This window comes from Carassius auratus, chromosome 24 (genome assembly GCF_003368295.1).
Source record: "Carassius auratus strain Wakin chromosome 24, ASM336829v1, whole genome shotgun sequence".
Taxonomy (NCBI): domain Eukaryota; kingdom Metazoa; phylum Chordata; class Actinopteri; order Cypriniformes; family Cyprinidae; genus Carassius; species Carassius auratus.
This window is the reverse complement of record NC_039266.1, coordinates 16,888,069-16,905,639: the sequence shown is the minus strand read 5'-3', so window position 1 is coordinate 16,905,639 and position 17,571 is coordinate 16,888,069. Positions and strand designations below refer to the sequence as shown.

The 17,571-nt window shown below is 35.5% G+C and overlaps 1 protein-coding gene and 1 pseudogene across 1 annotated transcript; both read left to right on the top strand.

Annotated features, from left to right (window-relative positions):
- The first annotated feature begins 1,078 nt into the window (after nt 1-1,078).
- LOC113042445 (serine/threonine-protein kinase Sgk3-like) lies at nt 1,079-12,787 on the top strand. The gene is made up of 17 exons (XM_026201315.1): nt 1,079-1,333; nt 4,200-4,390; nt 4,490-4,573; nt 5,204-5,276; nt 6,365-6,440; nt 6,785-6,860; nt 7,087-7,136; nt 7,297-7,354; nt 7,687-7,770; nt 7,876-8,007; nt 8,700-8,812; nt 9,281-9,317; nt 9,715-9,801; nt 10,230-10,325; nt 10,412-10,567; nt 10,753-10,842; nt 11,643-12,787. Exons 2-17 carry the CDS (start codon nt 4,313-4,315, stop codon nt 11,811-11,813), a joined length of 1,461 nt encoding a protein of 486 aa, XP_026057100.1. The 5' UTR covers nt 1,079-1,333; nt 4,200-4,312; the 3' UTR covers nt 11,814-12,787.
- A 204-nt stretch (nt 12,788-12,991) lies between these two features.
- LOC113041865 (minichromosome maintenance domain-containing protein 2-like) overlaps nt 12,992-17,571 on the top strand; it is a 6,646-nt pseudogene continuing 2,066 nt past the window's right edge.

Genomic DNA, 17,571 nt, shown 5'->3' with positions numbered 1-17,571 from the left:
GTTTGTCTTGCAATGTTACATAATTACTACATGATGAATTGCACCTTTACACCCCCCCCCACACACACAAATTATATAAATATATATATATATATATATATATATATATATATATATATATATATATATATATATATATATATATATATGTGTGTGTGTGTTTGTGTGTGTGTGTGTGTGTGTGTGTGGGTGGGTGTGTGTTGTGACAACTATATATAATATTATATTCTAAACTTTTATATAATATGATGGACAATTCATCAACACTAAAACAGAAAGGCATGTAGGTAATATGCATACTATATTAAAAACCTACTAAATATATAAGGCGAGTTTCTCATTTTTTAATTTTTTATTTTTTTGCAGCCTCAGATTCCAGAATTTCAAATAGTTGTATATCAGTCAAATATGGTCCTATCCTAACCATATATCAATAGAAAGCATATTTATTAAGCTCTCAGATGATGTATAAATCTCAGTAAAAAACTGATAAGAAATAACTGAAAAATAACTGATTTTGTGGTCCAGGGTCACACACACACACACTCACACACACACACACACACACACACACACACACACACACACACACACACACACACACACATATATATATGTGTGTGTGTGTGTGTGTGTGTCTGTGACCCTGGACCACAAAATCAGTTATAAGGATAATTTTTTTTTTTTTTACTCAGATTTATACATCATCTGAGAGCTTAATAAATATGCTTTCTATTGATATATGGTTAGGATAGGACCATATTTGACTGATATACAACCATTTGAAATTCTGGAATCTGAGGCTGCAAAAAAATTAAAAATAAAAAAATGAGAAAATCGCCTTATATATTTAGTAGGTTTTTAATATAGTATGCATATTACCTACATGCCTTTCTGTTTTAGTGTTGATGAATTGTCCATCATATTATATAAAAGTTTAGAATATAATATTATATATAGTTGTCACAACAAAACCTAAAAAGTGAAACAAATATGAAACTAATACAAAATCACATAAAATGTGACTGACAGTATTAGTGACAGTTCTTCCTCCAGATGGTGCTGTTGTTAGTGTTCCTTTACCACATTACTATTCTTCTTCCCCCGCGTTTAGTCGCGTGACTGATTGTTTCGGAACTTCGGAACAAACGACGATGTGCCTTTATTTCACCGGGCGGCTCATTGGTAACATGATGAATGTTGTCTTTTCAGTTAAGCTGGGTCGATATTTAGTTCCCAGACACGCCGAGTTTGATTTTTGAATCGTTGCACTTCCTTTGCCTCCCGACACGTCACTGGAGCCAGTTGGATGGAAAGAGTGAAAAATATTAAGGCAAGTTGTGTCTTTACTCTCTTTGAACTGTCTAAAACACGAGAGGGGCTCTAGAAGTGCGTCGGTGGTTGTAGTAAGTTTTGGCTGTAACAGGTCCACTCTCTGCAATACAATGTACATTACGTACTAAAATTGTTAGTTTATTGAAAACAGCCTAACGTTAGACCGATTACAGAAATACAGAGCTCTACAAAAAATAAACAAATGTCAGCCCACATTCAAAAGATATTTGCTTTGGTTGGTTTCAGTTTACAGTAGGCTACTGTCTCTTACCATCAGGATATAGAAAATGTATTGTAATGTAATGTATTGTGCACACAGAGGTGCTAATATTTTTTTAGCTAAATAAAAAAAAATATTATTTTAGGTATTAATAGATAATATCACAACAGCATACTGTTCTTGTTAAGAGATACAAACCAATACTCTGTTTAGCACTATTTTACTTAATCAGTTTTTTTTTCAATAGCAGCTGCTAACAGCTATTGTTATTATTATTGTTATTATTATTATTGTTATTATTATTATTTTGTAGTCACATTATTAAGTTATTTTATTCTATAGAAATAATAATACAATAAATGAAAACAATCCTGCATTATTGGACACTTAAAATAATATGTTGTTAAATATGTAATTATGTATTATTATTATATTAGATTGAACTGATCTGAATTAAGTTCCTACACCGTTTTAACAAACAAAGCATTTAATTAGAGAAATGTCATGTAATAGTTGCTTAATGGGGAATTAAATTATGAATCTTACTTTAAATTTAATTAAATTATGAATCTTACTTATTTAGTGTCCATGAGCAATAGCCTACGCATTGTTGACAGTTGAACTAAAAACTATATGAGCAACAAGTGAAATATTCACCAAGTCTTCCATTAGAATCTTTTATTAGAATCTTTTATTAGAAGTTAAACTGTTATAAAGAGAGACATTTACAGTTGGTTTCTTTGACGCATATTTCACTTATGGGTTCCATTGCACTGTTGTTTTAGATTTATCTCTTTCAACAGTGTAGGATTACTCTAAATGCGAGATGAAACCAGAGAGTTTCAAATGCAAACCTGTACTGATGCATTTTTTATTTAAATTTTTGCACAGCATGCATATAGATTTTTATGTGTGACATGCCTGTGCAAGTTTATACCTTTTACTTTTGTACTTCCTTTTTGCTGCTCAAACCTGTTTGAGTTGTTGTTATAGAATGAAGTCATATTTTATAACAGTAACCTTTTGACAGCTCCAATGTAGTGATGACATTAACTAAGCTTCTTAAAATTGCATAATAATGAGCCTGGATCTGTTGTGTCCTTTTTCCATATATTATTTTGTTCATTTGAAATATGCCCTTTAGAGTGATCTTTCATTTCTCATGTCATACATAAGGAAACTGGCTTCTTGTTTCAGTTTAAAGGTAAAGCGACTCTCTTGGCTCTGAGACTTGAAGAGATCTTTATATGAATAAATGAATTCAGTGAATTAATTGACATATTTAAACCACTATCTACATATGCATGCACGCAAATGCACATTTAAATATGCATGTGTGGCTTCAGAAGTAGTCCATTAAATCATTAAACTATCCAAGTTTTTCAACTTTGAAGAATAGTTGATCACGCAGGCAGAAAAACCTGTAACATTCCTCCAAGTTCTCAAGAATGTAGAAAAATGCAGATCGCAGTGATATGGTAAACGGTGTCTGCAACTGCTACAGTCTGTTATCTCATCTGAACACATTTAGTTTGTATTTCATGTCACGAAATACAAGGGTAACACTGCAGGGTTTAGATTAGAATAAGCCCAGTGCTTGTTTAAAAAAAAATAGTATTGTATTATGTATAAAGATGTCTATTATTTTACAAAACAGTTTTTCTTTCTGTATTGTTTTGGCGCTCACTATTTTGATGAGGGTGGTGCATTTAAATCCAGCATTTGTTTACATTCTAAATTATTAGGAATTATTTAATTATTATTTATTAATCATTATTCGCATTTTTGGAACATAATAAATCTTTAGATTGTTTTTGTAAAATACCAGAATTTCTGTTAGGTTTATGTAGTTGTGTGACGAAATTAGATGGCATTTGAGGTTTCTGCAAGGCCAACCCAGTATACTTTTGAAAATTTTATATATATATATATATATATATATATATACATACATACATACATACATACATACACACACACACACACACACACACACACACACACACACAACACATTCACATGTAAAACAATAACAACATATGCGTAGGTGAAAGACAAGACATTACCATTTTGGTGTCCGCTTTAAATAAAGTTTATATATATATATATATATATTAATCCTTATTCATCATGCTTGACCATGATAAAGGAGATCACTGTACAAGAGAGTGTAGTTTTACATCATTAACATATCTTGAGAGGTTTCTCCTGGCCTTTAAATCTGCACCTTGTAGGTTCAGTGCTGCGTTCTCTAAAAATACCTCTTGTACCTCAGAGGGGAAGGGGAATAATGTCGCCCACCCAGCGAGCATTTGTGTGCTGCGCTTGACAGAGGGAGTGTGGAAGTGGCATACGAAAGAACACGTCCCCGTTTGCTCCCTCCCAGCTGGAGAGGAAGCAGAGGGGAGGATGAAAGAGAGTGAGGAAAAGAGAGGTGGAGACTCATCGCTTGGCTGCCCAGACTGAGGCTCCTCTCTGTGTTCATGCCACAGTTGATTAGTGACTCTGAGTGGCCTTCCTGTCCTGTCATGCAAGACCCAAAGAGCCCTCTGGAGCTAAAGTGGATGCCGGACACTGCTAAAAAGAGCGCTTGGCTCTAGTAAAACATCTCGTTTATGTTTTGGCATGTTTGTGTTCTTTGCAGGACCGAAATGGAGATTTACCATTAGAATCAATTGTGCTAGAGAGGCAGGGAAGCAATCTAAGGACCTGTTGCATCTATGAGCCGTTGCTTGTGAGATTCTGAGAGGTCTCAGGATGGAGGAGCAACCGAGCTGCCCCAATGTCAGCATTCCCTGCTCCGATGAGCAGAGAGACAAGAAGAAACGCTATACTGTGAGTGACCTCTGCTGCTCTTATCTACTTTTTGAGAGCTCTGGCTTGCTAAATTGTAGCACCGGATATGTGACGGTGTTTTAATCCTTGTCTTGTTAGGTTTACAAAGTACTTGTCAGTGTTGGAAGACATGAGTGGTTTGTGTTCCGGAGATATGCGGAATTCGACAGACTGTACAACACGGTAAGTAAACTGAGTTGTAGTCAATGTGAAAAGACAGGCAGGCAGACTCCAGCTATTTTTAAGTGACATTGATTTTGGTTTGGAGCCTTTTTCTAATGAAGTATTCACATATGACCAATTAATGTAAAGTATGAAACATATCATATTTTTGAAATGTATAGTCAAAAAGGAATATGCTTTTGTTCTCATCAAGGCTGCATTTATTTAATCATAAATGCAGTACTAATGTGAAATATTATTAAAATGTAAAAAAACAAAAATGTAAAAATCAATTTGAATGTTTTTAAGTTTATTCCTGTGATGGCAAATTTTATGCCAGTTTTCAGGGTCACATGATCTTTTGGAAATCATCTTAACATGCTGATTTGCTGCTAAATATAGATTTCTTATTATTTTCAAAGCTGAAAACACTTGCCCTGCAAAATATTTTAGTGGACGACTTAAGTGGGATTTTTTGTTGAATAGAAAGTTCATAGGAACAACATTCATTTGAAATACAAATCTTTTGTAAAATAATGTCTTTACTGTCACTTTTGTTCGGTTTAATGCATTTTGCTTAATAAAAATGTTAATTTCTTTAAACAAATCATACTGACCCTAAACCTTTAATAAAAATGTGTCTTTTTGCAGTTAAAAAAACAGTTTCCTGCCCTGAATTTGAAGATTCCTGCTAAGAGAATATTTGGAGACAACTTTGACCCAGGTATTTTACAGTTCCTTGACTTCTCACGGAATAAAATGCATATTGTTCAGAGCTCACAGGAACTTATGTCATCTCGTGCACATACATTAGTGGCTTTATTTAGCTTAATAGAGATCATGTGTATTTGCCAAATTAGTTTATCCAACAGTGTTCCATACAGAAAGTCAACCATGCTAAATCCGCCCTGCCCCGAGCCCGTAAAATCTTTGTCCTTGTTTAATCTCATGTTATGCTCTCAGACAATGTGGCAGCAAAATTGTGTGCAGAAATAACAGAATGAAAATGCGCACCCAAGAACCAATTGTATTTAGCTCATGTGTGACCAATTATGTGGCCAGTATATGTGGTCAGGATCTTTTTCATGGAGAAACCATGAGTCTGGTCTTTGGAAGCACATGTTAAATCTGTGCACATGTTGTAAGGTCTTCTCCACCATTGGTAAGTTTCTCTCTCTCTCTGCTTTTCTCTTTCCCCCATCTTTATCTCTAGATAATTGCTGCCTCGTTGGACAATATAATCTAATTATTTGGTGCACATTTTTACAGTAGTGTCCCATGCTGCACTGAGAGACTTAGGCCACTGGTTTTGATAACTGACTGATATATTAGTTATTTCTCAAAGGAGGTGATGTTATCATGAGTAGTTCTCAAAATGGCTCTCAGGTTTGTTCTGGTCATGGGCAGCATGATATGTCAGACACATCAGATGCTTACATAAGCACTTTGGATGAACCACAATCTTACTCTCCTATATTTTTGCATATATGTCACTTGCTGGAAGTTAGGCAAATTCTGAAAAAACCCTGCAAAAATCATCCAGACTATATCAGATATGAGTTTGCTTGCAATGAGGATAAACATGGTTTTTGTTTACCACAAAGGGTTTAGAGCAGTGAATTATTGCATAAAAACCAAGAATCAAGAAGCTTTCTGAAAACAAAATTGTACATTATCTTATTTAACCCATGTCATTGTAACAATTTTGACTTGTGCAGTTCATAATAACATTAAATTAAAAGTGTAGTGTCGTCTCACTACTTGAGGAACTCTTTTTCTAATTTGCACCTGTATATTTTGTGTAATTCTTAGATTTCATAACACAAAGAAGAGTGGGGTTACATGAGTTTATTCAGAAGATTGTGTCCCATCCACAGCTCTCCAAATAGTGAGTATATCAGCCAGTTACTGTTGCTGCAGTTTTTCTCACCACTCACAGTGTCAGTGCATCTAAATGTATGTCAAATTTGAGTGGGCTTTACAATGGAAACGTGCCAAAACCAGCTACAACCAGATATCTCTCTGAACTCTGAGTACAAAGCGGTTCGATTGTATCTTGTGGACCCGTGCCAAATAAAAGATGCTTCTTTTTGATTCTCTGTAAAATTTTCCATGGTTACGGTTCTTGTCACAGCGAGTAGTTGATGTTAGCTCATATTCCTCCTCACAGCTGTGGCTTTGTATTGCCTCGGTCAGACCTCTAACATGTGAATGTTCATTTCAAATGCACAGTCCGGATGTCAAAGAATTTCTGCAGATGGACAAATCTAAAAACTTCTCTGATGCTTCAGAGGATGAAGATGATAAGGTTGGTACTGTATATGTGCTCATGTTATGTTTTTAATATATAACATATTAATTGGTCTTCATTCTTCTCTTTTTGTCTTGCTTGTTAGCCATACTCTCTATTATGCATCTTTTTTTCTGTATGCAATTATATTGTTGTACTGTTCAGATACAAATAAATTATAAATACATAAAAACTATGTGTATGTTATACTACTGTTAGTATTATTTTACCATATCTCTTACAGAGTAGCTCTACCTCTAGTAATATAAACCTAGGGCCATCTGGAAATCCACTGTAAGTATTATAGAATTATTTTAAATAATCTGTTCCTTTTGTATAATGATAAATATTGTATTTCTGCCATAATTTGGATGCGAAACATTCAACTGGTAGAAATAAATGATCCATATGTTTTCATTTTAGCCTTAATCACAGTGTTTTTTTTTTTCAACAGTGCAAAGCCCACTGACTTTGACTTTCTTAAAGTCATAGGAAAGGGAAGCTTTGGGAAGGTAAGTTTTCTTTTTAAATAAAATGCCTAATGATGGAAATGCTCTCAAATGTGTGACTTCCACAGCTTGTGAGAAAAAGTAGGTCCCTTGTGTGTTCATTTTGAATCAGTTACTGAAAGCTCTGAATGTCACTGGGGCTTAATATATTGTCTGTCTGTTTTCTTTGCTGTACGGTTAGCCATAGCATTTGTTTCTGAGCCACAGACTCTCCATTTAGGAAGTGAAAGTTTCTCAGTTTTGAAGTCGAAGCCTGTCTTTTTTTTTATACCCATGTGATGCGTTATTGAAAGGTGAAACTGTTGCTAACCCACCGTGTTGTCTCCCACACAAAGGTTCTTCTTGCAAAGAGGAAACGGGATGGGAAGTGTTACGCCATCAAAGTCTTGCAAAAAAAGGCCATTTTAAACAGGAGAGAGGTAACAATTCTCTTTGTTTTAATACCTACTCTTTCTTTATACTCACTCTGTTATGTTCTTTGGCATTTGATTAATGAATTCCCTTGAAATGTTCTTTCATGCCAGCAAAAGCACATTATGGCTGAACGTAATGTGTTGCTAAAGAATGTTAAACATCCCTTCCTGGTTGGACTGCACTATTCCTTTCAGACAACAGACAAGTTATACTTTGTCCTGGATTTTGTCAATGGTGGAGAAGTGAGTATTTGTGGTTGAGAAGCTCAAGGCTGACATCTGCCTTATCTCATCTCAAAAGCCACTATTTGGCAGATTAAACCAATATGTTATAAATATCGCTATTGCTGAAGCTGACATTTGTCATTGTATGACTTCTTAAAGGGACAGTGTATCCAAAAATAAAAGTTCTGTCATCATTTACTTATCCTCATTTCTTTCCAAACCTGTATGACTAACCTATTTTGTGGAACACAGAAGAAAGATATTTTAAAGATTATTTTTTTTACTTTGCACAGTGAAATGCAGTGGGGATTGACTTACATGTTATGTACCACCCAAAACAGAGTTTTGATGGATGTAAAATTAAATAAATGATGACAGAATGTTACACTATTTTTGGTAAACTATTCCTTTAAAAAGGAATTTGACATGTAAATCATATGATGATAATGCATGATTAATAATAATTTTGAATTTTTGTTCATTTTATTGGTATTTTGCAGGGTTCCTATTCACAAGCTCAATTAGACCACTAGTCTTGACTTCTTGTTTTTAGCTAAAAGTCTGCTGACGATATTTTAAACATCAGCTAATGAAACGCCATACCAATAATTGTGAGGCAGGCTACAGAATAGAGATGATGTATTGGGTAACCTGACTATTTTCTGCATTTATTTGTTGAATATTACAATTTTTGATTCTTTCCATTACAGCTTTTCTTTCACCTCCAAAAAGAGCGGACCTTTCCTGAACCCAGAGCGAAGTTTTACATTGCTGAGATGGCAACTGCTCTGGGTTACTTACACTCTCTTAACATTGTTTACAGGTAAATGCAGCTTCACTAATGGATCACTTGTGTTATAAATACGCCTGTTTGGGGATTCTAGGATGAAGTTTAATTGTTAAAGTGTGTGAGAATTCCCAGAGGCAGTGCATTGTTTAATTCTACTCCACCTCCCTCCTATAGTTTTCCCAATTCTTGCCCAGAACGTATTTGAAACATTTTGATTGGTGAACTGGCTTAACTGTAGTCACTTAAAATTAGACTCACGTGTGAAATGACCATCATGAGAGCATAGTTTGCATTCATAGGGTGTGACGTTATATGACCGCAAGGAATAGCTCTTCATATGAATTAAATGCATTATGAATAGCTTGTCTTGTCATATTATAATACCTATAATTCATTGTTACGATTTTTCTGTTTAATGTTCCGTGTAATGTTTTTTTAGTTGAATTGTTCCTGGAAACATATGACAAAATGCTAACAAGTTAAGTGTTCTTGTGTTCCCAGGGATTTGAAACCAGAAAATATCCTGCTGGACTCTCAAGTAAGTGCCTCTTTTTTTTTTTTCTTCACATTTTTATCATTGCCAGAGCGTAGCTGATCAATGTTGAGAGAGTTCCAGTGGAAACAGAGTAATCTACCCTCGCTGTGAAGGATAACAAACTCTTCTGATTTCCCGAGATGAGGTGTACAGAGTGTAGCTTTGTCCAGCCAAATGAAATAATGCATTGAAACCTTTTTTTTTTTTTGGTAACAAAACTCGAGATTAGTTTAAGTGTTATTTGTGCATTTCCTTTCGAATCTGATGAAACTGTGAGGTTACAAGGCCCTGGCAAATATTCCAGTCAGACACAAGATTCTTTGGCTCTGTGAAGAATAGGCCTTTTGTGTGGTGACATACTTCCTGAAAATGTTCCTGTTGGCATCTTTTGTCTGTTAAGGGACATATAGTCTTGACTGACTTTGGACTGTGTAAGGAGGGCATCTCCCAAGCAGACACAACGACCACATTTTGTGGGACACCTGAGGTATTATAGAATATAAATATGATGGTTGTATGATGCTTACATTATAGTTCAAAAGTTTGGAGTCAATATGATTTTTTTTTTAAATAGCAAATCGATACTGTTATTCAATAAGAACACATTAAATTGATCATAAATATGTTTGTTATTTTGTTCTTGTTCAAATAATTTTGGAAAAATGGATCAAGGTTTAACATATTACTGTAAAATGTTATGGTAAATGAATTTGTTTAATTAGTTGCTGAATTTAAAAATATCTACTTTTCGCGATTCTTACTATTGAATTGTTACTGATTTGCTAATGACGCTTTTCCTAGATTAACCTCATTACATTTTCAGCAAATTAACTGCGAATAAACATTAAGCTTTTGGAGGCTAGAATAACGCAATGATTGTTATGCAATAATTGCTGGCTCTTGTCGTCACGATAGTATCTAGCTCCAGAGGTACTCAGGAAACAACCCTATGATAACACTGTGGACTGGTGGTGTCTGGGTTCTGTGCTGTATGAAATGCTTTATGGGTTGGTAAGTTACAACCGTAAATTTGGGTAGTTGTCTTTTGAAAATATAGGCAATGAAGCTTAAATCTTGTTTTACCTTCATGTCAACAGCCTCCATTCTACAGCAGGGACACACAGGAGATGTATAACAACATTCTTCACAGAGAACTTGTCATGCGCCCCGGGGCATCCACGGCTGCCTGGTCCATCCTTCAGGCCCTGCTGGAGAAAGACCACACCAGGAGGCTGGGCTACAGAGAAGACTTTGTGAGCTATTTAGTACTGATGTATCACCCCCTGGTGGATGATTTTGTAGAGTATTTCAGTAGCATCTCAAAAGGATTTCTGCCGATTAGTTTCCTATAATATATTACATTCAAGCAAGGAGTGTTGAATTGAAAATATCTTGGAATATTAAAAGGTCCTTGTACGTGATATCCCATTTGTTGCAGAATGAAGTCAAAGGACATGAATTTTTCTTATCTATTAACTGGGATGACCTTGAACAGAAAAAGCTTCCTCCTCCATTCAACCCTAGTGTGGTAAGACTTAGTTCAACTCTATGAATGAAAAGTTGCTGAAAATGTACTCACCCTAAGGATATCCAAGATTTTTTAGTTTTAGATTAGTTTGTTTCTTCATCGGAACAGATTTGGGGAAATTTAGCATTACATCACTTGCTCACCAATGGATCCTCTGAATCAGTGCCATCATAATGAGTCTAAACAGCTGACAAAAACATCACAATGCTCTAAAGTAATCCCCATGAGTCCAGTCCATCAGTTAATGGCTTGTGAAGTGAGAAGCTGTTCATTAGTAAGAAAGAAATCCATCATTAAGACATTTTTAACTTCAAACTAAAAATATGTGTCTATCCATAATATTGTTTTCTCCAGTGAAGACGTCGTCTTAGGGGAGAAATATATGCAAATCATGCACCATTTATTAAATGAAAATAGCCCAAAACAGCTCTAAATGTTACTATTTTTTTATGTGAGAGGACAAGTTGTTTTTGTTTTCATTAGAGGAAGAGTTATTTTGGTCTCATATTTTAATATGCTGTTTTTTATCAGCTGTTTGGAATCTCATTCTGACAGCATCCATTCAATGCACAGAATCCATTGGTGAGCAAGTGCTAAAAAAAAATGCTAATTTCTTTTAAATCTGTTCCGATTAAAAAACGAACTCATTTTTGAAAGCGAAAGGGTAAGTACATTTTCAGCAAATTTAAATTTTCGTGTAAACTATCCCTTTAACCATATATTATATACTATTTTGCTAAAGTTTCAAAAAACAAATGCATAGGTCTATTCAAACAGTCCTCTCTCTTGTTGTCTTGCAGGAATCCCAGTATGACATCTCAAACTTTGATCCTGAGTTCACAGCGGAAACTGTGCCAAACTCTGTGTGCTTCTCTTCAGAGCAGTCAGTCGTCAATGCTAGTGTTATGGAAGCTGATGATGCCTTCGTGGGATTTTCTTATGCTCCGCCATCAGAAGATTCTTTCCTGTAAGGGTGGCACTGCTAATGGAGATCCACAGAGAGCTGAATGAAATGTCTGTGATTGCTCTCTCTGATGAAAGGGAAGAATTTGTTTGATGAGCACAACGTCATGAACAGTGGATGGACCTTTGTGTTTCCTAACAAAAGTTGTGGGGTGCAGGGTGTTTCAGACTTTATTTTTATGCATAAATAACATTATATTTTGTGTAACATTGAACACCTTCTCGGAGAGTTTAGCTCAGGAGCTGAAGTATTGATGTGTTGTTTTTTGGGGGGTTTTGTAAGAATTATTTTCAAGGGCTGATGATATTTGGCTGGTGACACATTCCTTGTTTTGCCCCAACCTTTACACTTGATTGCTTAAATACTGTCCAGTACTATATGACCAATTATGTTCTTGTAGTTTAGTCTCTCATCAGAAATTTGCTATGGAAAAAATGTTCATATAATGTCAACGCAAGCAATTAAAACATTGCTGATTGACAAATTAATATATATTTTTCATTTATACTGTTTAATATGTATGTGAGTTAGAAAATAGGTAGTCAGCTTTTTTAAAATCATAATGAATTTGATAAACCCTGTAAAGTTTTGGGTCATCAACAGCCATATTACAGTGTGAACTGAACATTTGTGGCTATTTTCATGTTAGATTTGAAGTTGAATTAATAACACTTAAATCCTGACAGTGACCTTGTAATACACATTCCCACCCTTTGATTATGAGATGAGACACCACAGTGCCTGCTGACTTATGATACTGTACTGTACAAGTAAACATTCTTGAATTACTTGGCTATCGCGTGATTCCTCGTATTTGCATATTTTGTAGAACAATATCATATTGTTTTTAAATAGATGTGTTTACCAAAGTCATTGAATAACGCAACACCTTAAAATGTTTGTACACAGGACACATCTCATTTGCATCTATTATACGTTTTTATACAGTCTATGATATTATAACACGAGTTTCCCATTTGTATATGTGTTATCTGTTTTTAAAGAAAGATAATAAAATATGCAAATATTTGTTGTGTGTGGGTTAACTAAACTCATTGACCTGTGCACCGCATTTAAGTTTTTATTCACAGGTTTTGGACACCTTGTTCGAGGTTGACACATTACGTGGTCTCATTTGCATATTAGCGCGAGCTTCTCGCCCGGCTACAGTGGTGCATCTCGGAGATGGATGGGTTAAATTATCTAAAAGAAGCAATAATCATTTATTTAGACAGAAGTGGTGGGTTAAGTAAACTCATTGAAGACTGTAAAGTCTTTAAGGGTTTATTTATTAAGTTGGATGCATCATTAATTATGTAGTTGATTAAAATACTTTATTGAACAGGAGCTATGGTGGACGTGACACGTCAGGGGTCCACTGACCACATCCGTTTTTATCTTAACTTTTAATTATTACATTTAAATTAAAATAACAAGATTACTTAATTACTGTTTACACACTGAACAAAATGGAAAAATGTTTTTCGGGTTGACAGCAGAGGCCTTGTATTCCGTTTCGATGTAAATCCCTCAGATGCGCTTGAACTGGACGCCACACTGGGAAACACTGCACGACACTGTCAAGAACGGTTCACTCTTTCAGTCAGTGAGTTTCTCAAATAAAAATACACAAATACCCAATTTATTAGTCCGTTACACCACGATTTGTAATCTAGGGGAGAACCGGGGCGAAAGTAACACGGGACGAAAGTAACAAAGCGATTTTCTCCGAGCCTCTTTCTGCATTTGCATTCCCAGCTATGACAGCATGTTCAGCATGCAATCCTTGACGGAGCTGAGAAATATCACGCGATTTCCTCATCGTTTCCGGAAGTTAGGTCCGTAAAACTGTTTTCGAGTACAAAAAGTAAATTGTTGAAGCGGTATTTTTTTTTATTAGTCGTGTTGTTTTTCTTGTTTCATGTGTCACAGTAATGATCAATCTACAGGTTATTTAGTGCCTTAACACATCCTAAAGTTTGCATTTTCAAAAATATTTTTATATAAAATTAAATCGAGTTTAAATGGCAGGAGTTCCTGTCGGGACGAAAGTAACAGTTGTTACTTTTGTCCCGCTACAGTCAAAAAAAGTATTTATTTTGTTCCAGTGCAAGCTACATTGTGAATTTCTGTGTCTTGCATCATTTCTTACAAATGTTTTTGTCATATTATACCAAAAGAATATGTCTTCGTGAGGGTCAGAAAGACAGACAGAGGTCTGGTTTTATCCAGATGTTTTTGAGAGGGTGTTTCTGGACATAGAGGAACATCTCTCTCTGGGCAGCTGCTATACGTCACATTTATATTTAGGTTTTAGCCATATCATAGCCTTTACACCTCCACCTGTGAATTTGCAGTGTTTCCAGATGTTTTAATGCACATTTTTAATTCATGCATAAAAACAACTGGATGGAAACATAAATAGGCCTACTGTTACATTATGTTTAGAGTTTTTTTTATAATGCTAATGTGATTAAATTTTTATATTGTGCATCCTGTAGATTTTTTTTATTATTATATAAAAATACATTGAAATTTACAATAAAAAAAATACAGTCAGGTTTTAAGACATCTGATGAAACTTAAACTTAAATTTAAAATGAAAATATGAAAATGTAATTTAATAATTTTTTTGCAAAGATAAAGGACAAAATATGTTTGCAGTTATTTATTAACAAGGTCACAATCAGGTATACTTAAGAAAAATAAGACTAACAGAAAAAAAATCTAGCTTATATTGTTGTGTTACTTTTGACCCACCTGTGTGTTACTTTCGTCCCAACCGATGGGGTCGAAAGTAACAATGTTCAACTTATGTTCAAAGTGAAATTATACTGAAGTCTTTCTACATTTCTACAAAATACCACCTGGTATTGTTAGACCACACTTCTGAGTTACTGGTCACAGCAGAAATATATCTCTGTATACAACATTATCTTTTAAAATGAAGTTTTTCTGAAAAATTTAACTTTCGCCCCTGCTCTCCTAATATTGCTTAGAGTAGGCTACATTTACATATCAACCAGTTTTCTGTTGGTGAAATGTATTTTATTTTAAATATTGTGCTTAAAATATTTACATCACTACATTGAAACAAACCACTAAGAGAGCAGTGGTTATTTTTCAGGTTTGTTATCTGTCTAGAAAAACACTCACTTACTGACCACATTGAAAAAGAAAACCAGGTGAGGAGCAGGTTCATTAAATTCATATGTGTATGTGAGAGAGAGAATATATTTGGGTATACTTGCAATTCGCTTTAATACACATCAGTGTATTAAAATAGAAAAAACATAAGTTACAATTTTTCTGTATAGGTTATTGTTGTTTTAAAGCCAACCCACTTGCCACCTTGTCCCTATTACTTGGATCTCTCTGAGTTTCCCCGTGGTCTTGTAATTGCCATGACACATGTCACCAAATACACACAAGGAGCCAGGTTTCTCTGCTCAGAAGAGAAATGCCCTTGCTTTAGAGGTAGGTAATGTTATTAACTTTATTGGCTTTTATGAGTTTTTGTATTTGTTGTCTTACAAAATTTGTTAATTTGTCCAAAGTGTTTCATCATATTAGAGTTCATACACCAGGTGCCACAGAGTCTTAGGAGAGATTTGACTTGCTTTCTCTGCTCTTCTCCACTGAAAGAGGATGTGAAGTCTCGGGTTTTAGGGGGTGAGACAACAACATTAATTAAAACATATTAATGAAATATTATATGGAGTATAAACTTAAATCATGAAATGATTAAAAAAATCATAAAAAATCATAAAAAGCAAAAGTAGCAAAGGCTACTTTTATTCCACAAGCCAAGGATGCCTTACATTGATCAAAGGTGACTATCAATAGTTATAATTTTTATTATGTTAAAAATGACATATTTCTATTTTAAATAAATGTTGCTCTTTTGATTTTACCAAAAGGTCTTTAAAAAGCCAACAGTTTCTAAAAAAAAAAAAAAAGAGAAACAGATTACACAGAAATAATTTAATTTGTTTAAAATGTACTGACCTGAATCCTTTGCTAAGTATTGCAGTAAAAGACAGGATATTTTTTTAATCCACAGATAAACAGCTAGTTGAGCTCATTCATGTGAGAGCAGATGTTTTGGGAGTTCATGATGCTGGTTCCTTAAGATATCAATCTGTCACTCTTTTTCTAAGAGGTAAGTGCTTTTTGCATCTTAAATTACCCATTTTTCTTTCTCGCTGTATTACAAATAATCTTTACTTTTTAACTAACCATTAGGAAATAATCCAGTTAGTTTGAATCGTCATGCCTGATGAACATGATTTTCATAATGATGAAGCAAAGCTCTCAAATAAATAAACTAACGAAACACATCCACTCACAGTGTCTTTCAGTATTAGATTGGGGGTTTCTGTCTCCTTCAATAATACTTCTCAGTTAGCCAGCTGGAGAAACCACAGATTCTCTGGACGGTATTAGCATATTGTGTTGACCTAGTGTTAGTCTGGAATTCAATACGCCGGACTCCAGTTACTGAACATACATGTTAATAAAAGTAAGGTACACTCATTAGATGCTACAACCCATAGTGGAATCATTGTTTAAAAGAGCCTGCAGTGTTTCTCTTGGCAGTTTTGTAGGTGGTGAACATGTTTCTCAAATAATAAGTGAAGACCTGCTCTCAACTATCATTGTTTTGTTTCTCTTAACGTAATTAGATGAACTGTGCAACTCCATGAGAATCGGCCATCTGTACCAAGTTGTGGCGATTCCAGCTCATGTGCACCAGTGGCCCAATGTAATCTGGAGCGTAGAGGCTTGCAGCGTCTGACCATGGACCCCCAAATGTAAAGCCTTGTTTTGACTTGGATGGTATAAAAACAACCAGACTTATGCACAGCATGTCAAAATAATTTGCTCCTGACTGCCTTTCACAGGCCCCTGTCTGGTTAGCAACAACTTCCAGAACCTTCAGACAGCCACGGCCTGTTCCCCATGGAGGTTTGCTGCCATTGTAGCCAACTCATTCGGTTCCTCTGTGATCCCACCTTGAGTCTACAACACATTAAAACTGGGGCTACTTTTTAGTTTGCTGCAAACTGAAGATAATCCAGAGTCTCCCTACCACCTGGACGTGCTTGCTCTCAGCGGGTTGTTCAAATGAACGTCTCTTTAGATAATGGTCATCAAAATATGATGCATATTATGTGCATATTTATTCACAGGTTAATGAGATATAGGCTTTCATTGGCCCCATGTGGCATTCATCATATACTGACAGGAGATCTGTTGAAGTGAAGTGAAGTGAAGCGGCATTCAGCCAAGTATGGTGACCCATACTCAGAATTTGTGCTCTGCATTTAACCCATCCGAAGTGCACACACACAGAGCAGTGAACACACACACACTGTGAGCACACACCCAGAGCAGTGGGCAGCCATTTATGCTGCGGCGCCCGGGGAGCAGTTGGGGGTTCGATGCCTTGCTCAAGGACACCTAAGTCGTGGTATTGAAGGTGGAGAGAGAACTGTACATGCACTCCCCCCACCCACAATTCCATCCGGCCGAGACTAGAACCTACAACCCTTCGATTGGGAGTCCAACCCTCTAACCATTAGGCCACGACTTCCCCGTGGCCTAATGGTTGGCATCTCTGTCTAAAGATGAACATAGTGCTGGTACTGCCAACATCTATATAGGTTTAGCTTTGCTGGCATCTGGAAGCGTCTGTCTTTTGGGAGATCTCATAACATACAAGAAAGACAAGGTGGACATGCTTCAGTCTGGTGCCAGTTGTT

Bases quoted from the DNA above. Each gene is read 5' to 3' on its own strand.
- LOC113042445 (XM_026201315.1), top strand. From the start codon at position 4,313: ATGGAGGAGCAACCGAGCTGCCCCAATGTCAGCATTCCCTGCTCCGAT. The intron at 4,391-4,489 runs GTGAGTGACCTC...TTGTCTTGTTAG, and splicing joins ACAAGAAGAAACGCTATACT to GTTTACAAAGTACTTGTCAG. The intron at 4,574-5,203 runs GTAAGTAAACTG...GTCTTTTTGCAG, and splicing joins TCGACAGACTGTACAACACG to TTAAAAAAACAGTTTCCTGC.